At 35.5% G+C, this 12,404-nt stretch overlaps 1 protein-coding gene across 15 annotated transcripts in view; it reads right to left on the bottom strand.

Annotated features, from left to right (window-relative positions):
- Positions 1-3,391: 3,391 nt before the first annotated feature.
- dock9 (dedicator of cytokinesis 9) overlaps positions 3,392-12,404 on the bottom strand; it is a 150,761-nt gene continuing 141,748 nt past the window's right edge. For 14 of the 15 annotated variants that reach the window (XM_031897058.1, XM_018091079.2, XM_031897056.1 and 11 more), the window contains 6 exons: positions 10,608-10,754; positions 10,105-10,315; positions 8,909-9,099; positions 8,592-8,692; positions 8,343-8,481; positions 3,392-4,762 (listed from right to left, as the gene is read on the bottom strand). In XM_031897058.1, the coding sequence (XP_031752918.1) occupies positions 4,640-4,762; positions 8,343-8,481; positions 8,592-8,692; positions 8,909-9,099; positions 10,105-10,315; positions 10,608-10,754 (912 nt within the window). In that variant the 3' untranslated portion in view covers positions 3,392-4,639. Of the gene's footprint in view, positions 4,763-6,793; positions 6,802-8,342; positions 8,482-8,591; positions 8,693-8,908; positions 9,100-10,104; positions 10,316-10,607; positions 10,755-12,404 lie in introns of all 15 variants that reach the window. The other variant, XM_031897052.1, reaches the window with a different exon arrangement.

Here is a 12,404-nt window from a genome sequence, read left to right as displayed (position 1 = left end):
AAAATATAGCTGTGGGCGACAATTTTTTTTGACGTGCGACATTTTCGCCATTTCGCAAATCTTTTGAAAGATTTGCAAAATTTTCAGCGAAGCGAAACGGGACAGATTCGCTCATCACTACTAAAGACACACATGTACAGAACTGTTATCAGTGACGTAACAATAGAGGATGCAGACCCCACGGTCACAGGGGACCCTTCAATGTTGCATTTAAATCTCTGCTCACCGCTGGCTCTCAGTTAGTAGAGTGGGTGGGGTTGGGGGTTTAAATGAGAACGGATCTGTGGTGCGCATCAGCGCAGGGAGAGAAGGGAGGTAGAAGGGGGCCTGGGTGGGTTTGCTACTCCGTGCTGAGCCCTTTCCGAAATTTTTTTTAGCAGGGGGGCCCGGTAGAGTAGTTACACCACTGACTGTTATAACCATTTAACTGCTCTTTCTTTTTCAATTGTTTTATTGAAATGTTATACATAAACATAAGTATATATATATATATATATATATATATATATATATATATATATATCACAGAATAGTGATAACCAGAACAAGGAATTAAAATACAATCTACAAATAGTAGCAGTAAGGAAAAATAAAATATTTTGTAGAATGACATTAAGTGAATCAAGAAGATATCTATTTCTGTCTGCATGGAAAAAAAGAAAGTATTACATCCATAGATTGTAAAATACTGTATGTTAGGAACTGTAACCCTAATTTGGCTGATAAGACCAATGTCCAGCTAGAGGGTAAGAGCACGGGCACACTCTTGTGTAACTACAATTCCCCTTTGCCACAGGACGCCAGAGGTTCTTTACAAATAACAAGAACTTGATTTATTTGTCCAAGAGAAAACACATGCAGGTTGAATACTCACTGCAATAAGGTATAATAGCAGAATATCAGGTGGTATAAAGGCAGAGTGTTGTAGCACCACTGTGGAGACTGATGTGGGAAAGTAGGCTGAAGTCCCAAGGAAGTGGGCATCCTATCTAAGGGCCAATAATTGCACAGATGCAAACAGCAAAAGTGGTAACATGTACTTCTGCATAGTAACAGTAAAGTAGGAAGTGGTAGGGGATAAGGCCATAGGGATTGTTAACCCTATGGGCCCCTACAGAACCACGTTGCTCCTTAGAATTGTACATAAACCCCTGAATCTCATTTCTCTCAGTACTTTGTAATTTGTTAAGGTATGTGGACCAACTTCCCAAAAAATATTTGTACATATTTAAATATCATTGCTTCTTGAAGGCAAAGATTTTTCAGATAAGATATTATTCAATCTTGGAGGTTCTTCCTTAATTCAATGAAGAAATAACCATTGACCTGCCCAGCTGTCTGAGCCTTTGAAGATGTCACCTACTATGTGCTTCATCCAATGCCTACAGCTTCAGCCATGGAACTGCAGTGGAATGGAGAATGCTGGAATAAACAAACTGAGAATTATGTGTCCAGACAACAGCAGCAGTGGTTTTACCTGGGCTGACCCAGTGAAAGCATTGCACGCACATTCATTGCTCTCATAGGAGAGAAACAGGTTCCTTTGAGCACAACTACAGAAATAATTGTCATCAGCTCATTAGACCCACAACTTACTGTCATATTTGACCAAGTTAAATGTGTTATATCAATATTATTGTGCCTGTGCTTGAGTCTAAAATGTCATTTAACTGTATGGCAGGGAACTGTCTCCTCTGCCATACAGTTAATAAGGTTGATTACACTTGCTTTGTTTACATATACAAATATATACCCTTTACCTAGTGAGGACTGGAATGAACAGAACAAGATCTCAGCCTTAACAAATTACAGGTATTCTTATATACAGTGGAATTCTTAAAGGGATACTGTCATTATTTTTATGGTATACTTCTTATTTCTAAATTACACTGTTTATTTACATTGCAAATAATTCACTCTACCATTTAAAATTTTATTCTTGAACCATCAAATGTATTTTTTAGCTGTAATATTGGTGTGTAGGCACCATCTCAGTGCATTGTGGGAGTCTGAGCTTTCAGAAGGAGCCAGCGCTACACATTAGAACTGCTTTCAGGTAACCTATTATTTTTTCTACTCCCATGTAACTCCCAAGCCGGACTTGGATTTCTTACTATTGAGTGCAATTCTGATATCTACTGGGAGCTGCTATCTTGCTACCTTCCTGTTGTTCTGCTGAACAGCTGCTGGGAATGGGGTGATATCACTTCAACTTGCAGTTTAGCAGTAAAGTGTGACTGAAGTTTATCAAAGCACAAGTCACATGGCTGTGGCACCATGGGAAATGATAAACTTGGCTGCCCCCATATGAAATTTAAAAATTGAATAAATATTGCCCTTTACATCTTTTCCCATGAGCCACCATTTTGTGATGGGCTGTGTGCTCCCTCAGAGATCACCTGATAGGAAGTTTTTAAATGATTTGCCTTTTTCTTCTGCCTCTTTCCAGCTTTCAAATGAGGGTCACTGACTCCAGAAAACAAAAAACTATTGTTCTGTGAGGCTACAACTTTATTGTTACTGTTGTTTTGTATTTTAATTACCTTCCTATTTGGGCCAACTCCAATTAAAATTCCAATCTCTCATTCAAATGAAAGCCTGCATGCTAGGGTAATTTGGACCCAAGCAACATGATAGCTACTAAAATTCCAAACTGGAAAGATGCCACATAAATAATTCAAAAACCACAAATAATAAAAAAATTAAGGCCAATTGCAAATTGTGTCAGAATAGCACTCTGTTAATAAAAGTTAAGTTGAAGGTGAACAAATCTCTTTAAAGTTCTTTCTACATATAACTGCATCTGGAAACAGGGTTTATGCCTTTCAGTTCTCTGGCCCTGACTCTTAAAAATAATGTAACAGGAGTCCATTCTCCTATAGGTCTTTTAATCAGCTGGCTTGTAAGATTAGGATTGAAGAGAATGTAAACAGTCAGACATATACTGCTTTTATAGAAATTACATTTACAAATAACCTTAAAACTGCCAGACAAATGCACATTGGAAGGTTTCTTAGAATTACATTTTCACTATGCAAAATGCTCTTTGATGAAGGACACTTTTAAGTGCAGCCGTTTCGAGAGTTGATGTGGCCCGGCAGGTACCACAGTGTGCCTAGGGGATAATGGCAGCAGGCAAGACAAATTCCCCATAAATAAGCCATTAATAGGCTTAAGCAACACCTACACCCTTCAGCACTGTCACCCTCTAATTGTGACTAGACTCCAGTCGGGAGGCTATGGGAGGTCCAGTACGGCACTCAGCAGTTTGGGTTCCATTATATTTTTTCTCCTGTTGATCTGAAAGACTGCTTCCCTATATATCTTTATGTCTTTATTCATTTACTACAAAATATTTGACGGTGGAAAAAAAAAAGAAAAAGACTACAAGGAAATTAGTATTTTCTTTTAATACGGGTGTAGTACAGAATATTACTTACAGCAGGACAGTGTTTCCAGTTAAATAAAATTAAAAACCTTTATTCATTCCCCAAATATAAAATTACTAAATTAATATCTTGAAAGAACAATAAGATCAAATCTTTAAATAACATCACCATTTACCACAGTAATCATGACCACTGACATACTCTTTGCTTTGGCAAAAAAGAGAGGGGTGGGGGGAATTTTTTTTTTCAAATTTGTTTTTTAACAGTGTATAAACTTAGGATAGCAAAGACTGTGTACATCTTTGTATTGCACTCCTTTATGTACAAGAATAGACTGTGAAGACAAAAATATATATAGCAAGTAAAATGAATAAGCACATTTTTGTCACAATAAAAGTTCTAGCGATGAACGTTAAAAAATGCATAGAAATATAAGACATTTATGTACAGAAACAATGGGCTGCATTGATTAATATAATAATATGTACATTGCAGCGACCCAGTAACATCTGCGCTGAGCAAAACTGCAAAAGCAATTCCTATCTGTGCAGCGATAAAACGTTAGATACTTTCTCTAAAAGCTTTCCGACTAATAATGTGACCTAATGCAGGAAAGCAAGGAATCCGTTGTGTGAATGTTATATATATTTTTTCTGGGTTTTTAGGCAAAATAAAAGGCAATTTGTTGGGGGCGGGAATAAGAAATGAAATGGAAACAGAGGGGTTTAAAATATGAAAGGGGAAGCCCTGATAGAGTTAAGACTTACATCTGTGCTTGGTCACATAGCTAACATGTAAACTTTAGTGTAACATTTACTAATATACTGTACATTTCTTGACATCTACTAAACTATACCTAATGTGCTATTCCTTGTCACTCTGTTTTATTTATAACCATTTTTATATAGCGAGCAGAAAAATAATACAATATATACTTCTTTTACACTGGTAAAAAGTCAGTATTGCCAAATGATTACATCAAATCCTAGCAGGCTTGGTGAAAATTGTCAGCCCCCCAATGGTTGAACACCAGGATTCAGCATACAGAAGAAGATGGTGTTGAACACATGGGGTGGCTATGTTTGAAAAACTGGCTTAGCTTGACCTTTTATTCAAGAAGTGATGTTTTGGCTCCCATTAGCGTGCAGTATGGTAGTTGGAACAAGCCAGCTTTTCCTTTTGAGTCAAAATTCTGGAATACATCCTGAGATAGCCGTGAGATAGGCTTCTAGAAGTAAAAGCAAACAGACTCATGCAACTGAGGAGGAGCTTGTCATTCCATGTACAGTTGTTCCTGTAGGAGTTCCACTTATGGCATTGAAAATGTGAAGTGAATTCGGCATAACACTGATCTTCTCTTCTCCGCACCAAATCTATAAGAAAAAATGACAAAAACACAGATTTTTAAGTAAAGAGAATACATGTTTATACTACTTTTACTACAAAGAGCAGGGCCACTATAAACAGAAACACATCTGTGAAATTACATGCATACAATGTATATACCCCAGCCTTCATTCTGTCAGCCACTAAGAGATCTGATTTGAAACTATGGAAGAACCATTTCAGAGAAGGGCCACTTAGGGCAATGTCACAAAGGTTATTATGTCCCATTTTTGTTTTTAAAGAAAAGGTGTCTATTTAGCAAGAAAAGGAATATACAGTATAATACACATACATTATAGCAGATATGGTGAATATAAGTGTGCAAGTGAATTTGGTGAGGGAAAACAGTTCAAGGCAAATAAATAGGGGTTCATTCTCCTGCAACTTGACAATAAGCTAAGATTTGATTTAGAGGCAACTTTTTATTTTTTTTATAACAAACTCACTAGGAGTGGCCATGTAAAGCTGCCAATACATAGCAGAAAAGTGGCTGTAGACTTGGGCAAATTGACAGAATTCTGCACATCTGATCTGATTACTGGCCAACCAGTCCAGAATGCATTCTGATATCATTGTGCAGAGTTTGTTTTTAAATATATTTAATGGACATCTTTGTTATGGACATTTTGCATTACACTCATTTTGGATATCATACGGACAATGTATTGTCAGGAATTTGTACTGAAAACACAAGTTAAGAAATATACTACTATCTAAGTGGGAATTCAAATTTCACTCTAAAACATTCAAAGGCTATATCCAAGGCTATTGTGATACTAATATCTACAGTTAGTATTGATGTTGGTATATATGGTTTATGTATGTGAGTGTATAGATAGGTCAGTATAGGTTTGTGTGTTCTGGGAGTTGAACTTGATGGACTCTGGTCTTTTTTCAACCCAATGTAACTGTATAACTATATGCAAAAGTGTTTGGTTGTGAATATCTGGGCTCATTTTAGTGTCTGAAATCCAAAGGCATGCCTATTGTCTCCAATCAGTCTTTTCCACTAGGGGTTAGATTAAAACTGGGATACAGTAATGTTTGCTCTGTTTGATACTTGATAAAGAACAACACTTCAGTACATTGTGCACATAACATCTCCATATTTACATAAAACATACTGTGCCACCTGCTCTCCGGTGTGCCTAGAGGCCTATACTTATCTAAACAGTTATGTTCTGCATCCTGGGTGGCCAAAGATCTGCTCCTATAAATTTGGAAAGACAGTCTAGCATTCCTTGTTTGTGCAGTTCTGCAATTTGCTGTAAAGTTCAGTTTAATACAGTGGCACACAGCAAACCTGCTGCATTTAACTGTTTATGCACTGAGATTTTTGGAGCAAGCTGCCACAATTAAATGTACAGGCATACTTCCAATTGAAAAATGTTTCTCTTTCAGGTATTTTCTCTAATTAAGATTACAATAAGATGGCAGAAAAGTCTTCTGGTCTAGAGTGAGGCATTTAGCATTATGTAAATTCATAGTATTCTTTGTAATTTTATCTAGTAATTAATATATACGGGGTTGTGTATCAGCTGGAAGTAGTACCGCAACCCTAATGTACAGGAATCAATGCTACGGACGCAGCAAATCCAGGAATCAGTTCCAAATCAAGGAACTTTTTGCAGGATTTGGATTAGGCCAAATCCTAAATTGTCAGCAAACTACATTACTTTAATTTGCCTTTGATGCTCTTCTGTTCATAATTGATGCAAATTGGGGGGTTTTTTTGTTGTTTTTTTTTTAAAATTTAAATAGGCAAACTAAGGTTCGCATTCAGTTTGGGATTCGGAAAAATCTTTTGTAGAGCATGCTGCAATTTAAAAATAATGGAATCAGTAAATTCCTAATAAATGCAGTATAGGAATATGAACTTTGTATACAATAAGCAAGCCCCTCGTATGGTAGTGTTCTAACAAGCCTAAACAGAGACACACACACACAAATATATATATATTATATATATATACACACACACATACAATAAATAGAACCAAAAACCATGCATGTATTACCATCCCATCTGCTCATGTATGCACAAAAAAAAGAAAGAAAGAACAACCTTGTTAACTTAACAGTATTATACATAAAACTCTTACTTCTGTATTTATATTGCTTAAAATACAAGAGAGCAAACAAATTACAGCAATCATGGATTTAAATGAATCCTTGAAATTATTTTTTAAATATTTCATTTTGATTTAATCTTCTGGAAAAAAAATGTTTAAGGGGAGTTCATTGCACGAAAGAAACATGTTTCATTTACTGTATATAAACTAATATACAGGTATAGGACCCATTATCCAGAATGCTCGGGACCAAGGGTATTCCGGATAAGGAATTTTTCCGTAATTTGGATCTCCATACCTTAAGTCTACTAAAAAATCAATAAAACATTAATTAAACCCAATAGGCTTGTTTTACATCCAATAATGATAAATGATATCTTAGTTGGGATCAAGTACAAGGTACTGTTTTATTATTACAGGGAAAAAGGAAATCATTTTGAAAATTCGGAATTATTTGATTAAAATGGAGTCTATTGGGAGAAAGGCATTCCGTAATTTGGAGCTTTCTGGATAATGGGTTTCCGGATAACGGATCCCATACCTGTATATAACATATAGTTATTAGTATATGTGATTTTTTTTTTTAGCAATGTTTATCTACATGATAGGGAGGAAATAATGATCATTTCTAATTATTTCATCTATTTGAACATATTTAAATAAATCTATTTCTTTATATCTATTTCTTTAGTGACCTAACTGTGCTTCTGCTGCAATTAGTTATTTCAGAAGTCATTTATTAATGTATGACAAGCATTCTTAGCTGTAGATAAAGTGCCAACTTATCACATTAATAAGCCATAAATTACGACTACAAACACATGAACGAACTCAAGGACAGAGCGATATCCTATGACACAAGTGACATAGAGGTTATCATTGTTTATGTTTGCAGTTCCTCAGCAAGATGTTATTATGCTGAAATTGGCAAAGGCACTGTGAAATAATTACTTAGTCATTTTGATTTTAGGAATTTCATCTTTTTCAAGATAAAGAACACAAGCAGAATATGGTACAGATTTCCAAATACAAATGACAATAAGCATGAGTTTTTTAAAGGAGGGACAGGTTCACCAGTCAATAATCTGATGCTACACAGCCGATTATTAAGCTATGATGCTAACTGCATTGGTTTCAGAGCTGTCATGTACCAATAACCTGTTTTATTTATTAATCATCCTTATTGTGACATTTATATTCTGTATATTTGTGCATCAGTCCCTAAGCTCAGTAAGTGACAGCAGCACAGAGCATGTGCAGTGAATCAGCAGAAAAGAAGATGGGGAGCTACTGGGGCATTTTTGGGGGCACAGATCTTTCCTGCTAAAGGGCTGGGGTTGCCTTGGCTGGTACAGAAGCGTGAAACATATTGTACAATATTTCTGCATTACTTCTTTAGCTAAGCTTTAGTTCTCCTTTATATGGCCATGCATGATTTAAACTTTAGGAAAGGTCAGTAATTTATAGTATATGTACACAAGGCCCACACACATACCTGTTCATGCATTATTTCTGAAAGCTCTTTAACCATCTCCCTGTAGTTTGCTTTCATCTCTTCTTGATATTCAAACTGATTTTCCTTAATAAGTCTTTCATTGACACATAATGCCTGACCACAAGCTTCAACAAATTGCCTATAAGGTGAGAAAACACTAGTTAAGACAAACAGATGAGCCACCTATATCACAAGCCACACAAACGTTTTTTATTTTAACACATGGTATCACAAAAGAAACAATGTTACCTGAAAACCTCCTTCAGTTGTTTAATTTTGTTGTCTGCATATTTTTTGGTGTTGGTGTCATCCAAGAAAACTCTTGCATAAGCCAAAGGTCCAGCATTTACCTAAGTAAAGAGTAAACTATAAACATGAAACGTCATGCTTGAACATTCCACAGCTTTTTGCAGTAACCCTGGTATATGCATTTGTAACAGAACTGTCCACATATCTGCATTTTCTGAATATAAAAACTCAGCCAGGAAGTAGACCTATGGCTTCTTATTCTGATAAACCAATTTGACCAGTTCATCTGTCTTCCAATATTTAGAAATGACACCTACCTGTACACTGACACTGCCCTGAAGTTTTAACTGTAACTTGATCATGTCGACTTCAGAAGAGGAACACAGTTGCCTGAGCTCTGCCACCTTCTTACTCATTTCATCGATGGCAACCTCTATTGGATTGAGATCGGTATGATGTTGATACATCACAGGAATGCGCTTTTTCACATATGGGAAACAATGTATTGCTGTTGGACAAGAAAGAACCATGACTGAAATAACTGACAATATCCAGAATTGACAGAAAGAAATGTTCAAAGATGCATTGAGTAAAAACAAGCCATTTAGTACCTAATTTGACCCACTCATCTCTCTGTGCACATAGTTTAAATGTTGGGCGGAAAAAAAAAGTTTTTTGGTTCATCTTGAAGAGAAAAGGACACTACTGAGCTACTGATTGCTTCTCAAGTAAAACTAGATACGGTTGCTAAATGTACTAGTTTAGTTTCTTATCAATTTAGTGATACTATTCATATTAATTCATGAGCTGCAGAGGGGATTAGGGGAGTGAGCTGCTAATCTCCATCAAGAAAGTAATTGGTCCTCTTTTTTTAACAGCAGCATTTCATCAATAAAACCTTTTTGTTAGAGTATTTAAAAATAAATAAACAAATAAAGTAACTTTGTCCAACTGATATAATATTTATATAAAAGGCATAAGAATTTCCAGATGCAAGTTGGTGAAATAATGTAATCACACAACATACTATTATTTGATTAAACTGGCTTGTGTGTGACAAATTACACTGTCTGCAATACAGTACAAAATTACCTGAGGCTTATTTATAAACACTGGGCAAATTTGCACCTGGGCAGTAACGCATGGCAACCAAATGTGTACTTTCATTGTGCAACCTGCAGGTGGCTGAAAAAAAGTTATTTACTGAATGGTTGCCATGGGTTACTGCCTCTGCTTTCTTTGTTTTACAAACAGCCAGGGAGCAGTGACATCAATAGAAAAACAGGAGGAAAAATACAGAGTTCTAACATCTGTACAGTACCTTGTACATAAATTATAGAAAATGCACTTCATTTAATCTAGAGGCCTTTTGGCCTTCCATAGCATTTTTACTGCCCATAGACTTCTGTATTTGGCATCATTTTAACATGACCAGATCACATAAATATTAATGAGCCCCCCAAGAAAGAAAATATTGCAATATGAAAAAGTCAATGTTCAAGTATTTCCCTACCTGTCAGTATAGTGCGTCGTTTCCACTGTTCCTCCACACCACCTTGGCGTTTTCCAGACAGAGTGAATGGCATTTCAAACACAAATCGGCGGATATTGTGACTCTTCTCAAACTCTGTTTTCCTTTCTTGCAGTTCCTTCTCCTCAAAGTATGGTGTGACATGGGTCACTTGGATATAAGCATATTTGGAATCTAAATCCTTTGGATTTACCTTTAAGGTTAAAGATAATGTAATGTAGTGTCAAAAGCTTTTAATAAAACTAAATCTAAAGATAACCACACAGTACAGACTACCTCATTTATTAGAATGCAGATAAAAGATTTCACAATTTGGCCACAAACACAAATAAGGTACAACACATCACCCCCTTTATCCCCTAAAGTGAAGAGTGCTTTAGTTGAACATCTTTTCATTGTGTGTATAAAGGTTAAATGAACAGAAAAAAAAGAGGTTTTAAAAAGGCTCAACTTTGTATAAGCATCTGATAATAAAACAAACATACCTTGCCAGAATCCTGTATCATTTTGACATTTTCTGAGCCAAATTTGTCAGAGTAGAGTTTCTGCAATCGCTGAGAAATTTCTGAAAGGGGTGTCAATTTTGGCTCCTTGTAAATGTATTCCTTCCCATCTTCATCCTCAAAGAATCCCTAAGGCAGGTTTTAATGGCATTAAATAAGGTACAAATATAAAGGGCCATTTCAACAATGATTAATACTAATTTTTTACTAAAGAACACTTATTTCTAATGCAAAGGAATCAAATGGAACCAATAAAGTGTATGAATCATGCAATTTCACTTTCTGTGTATAAAAATAATCTTGCTCATTTGCCTCCTACTTTAGGGTTTGGAATACGTTTGTTAGTGGGGAAAACATGATGCATAATACGCTAGGCTATAATCTATTTTCTGTATATGATATATTATGTATATGATATAATCTATTTTCTTTCATATTAAAAGAACAGTAACACCTGCACTGGTAAACATTGTGTGTTTGCTTAAAAGGGAATACTGTAGTTAATAAGCTGCTGTGTAGCCACGGGGACAGCCATTCAAGCTGGAAAAAACCTGTGCTTTTTCCCTTTTTTCAGTTTGACACAACTTTTACCAGTGCAGGGCACATAATATAGTAATTACTTTGAACCACTTTGATTTTTGGTGTTACTGTTCCTTTAAATATGGTGATTCTATTTGGAGGTAAGGAGAGGCTCCACTCTTTAGTAATACCAACAGCAAATGTTTGCATATTCTAAATTATTTTAAAGTTGCTATTTGACACCCTGTAAAATTTCAATGATGTCTTTTATTTATACGATACCTAAAGGTGTGCTTAGTTTACTTAGTATGCTGTGTATGGACTCTCTGTGATCCTTACTAAATACTATTTAGACTAGACTATAGCACATGATTCATATTACCATTGCGATTTAAAATATGTGAAATAAGTAAAAAGTGTTCTTTAATAGAGAAAAACTACAGCATGACTTTTCCTGTAATGACCATGAAAAGACAAAAATGGCAAACAGCACTTTGGTTTTTGCCCAAAAAGACACTTTTAGGCATTGTAAGACCACACAATTATGGAGAAAAAATGAGAGTACTTCGTAAGACATTGATGAGAAGCTGCTCTCCCAAAAACTGTTTTTCTTTATGAATCCAAAAGTAAGACAAGAACATAGCAAGGAAGCTAATTTTTCTGTTACTAGGTTGGTCCCTATTTGAATTTCTTATTATATCAAGAATAGAGTCTTCAAAAATACTGTTATAAAGGAAAAATCTTGAATATTAACTTTATGGATGGTATGCCAAGTTTCATATCTAAGGAACACAGTAAGTACTTGAGCCAAGAACACAGGTTGATTGTGTGACTGTGTGTTTTAGCAGTAGTTCTGCTTTATGTATCTGAAGGCAAAACATTTTTTGTCATCGCCCCATCCAACATCAGAATAGAATCAAAATGCTGGTTTGTTATGGTGTATAGCTGTTGATATGTGGCAATAAAATGACATTATATTGCTTACATTTCTATATATTTTTTATACAGTGGGGGGGCTGGATTTATTTCTTAACATCTGGGACTGAGGTTTATTTCTGGGGTATTGGCCCAAACAGCACATTTAAAAAAAAAATCTACAAAAAAGCTAGAATAAAATCTGAAGAGAAAATGAGAAACTATACACAAATTGTCATGAGGTCACACAAGAAAAACAGGAGGGAATGATAGAATGAAACAAATGCTGAAATGATGACAGGTTTCACAGCAAACTGAAAGTTTCAATGCAGTAAATTCTTCCAT

This window comes from Xenopus tropicalis, chromosome 2, assembly GCF_000004195.4.
Source record: "Xenopus tropicalis strain Nigerian chromosome 2, UCB_Xtro_10.0, whole genome shotgun sequence".
NCBI classification, from domain to species: Eukaryota; Metazoa; Chordata; class Amphibia; order Anura; family Pipidae; genus Xenopus; species Xenopus tropicalis.
This window is presented reverse-complemented; position numbering and strand designations above follow the sequence as displayed.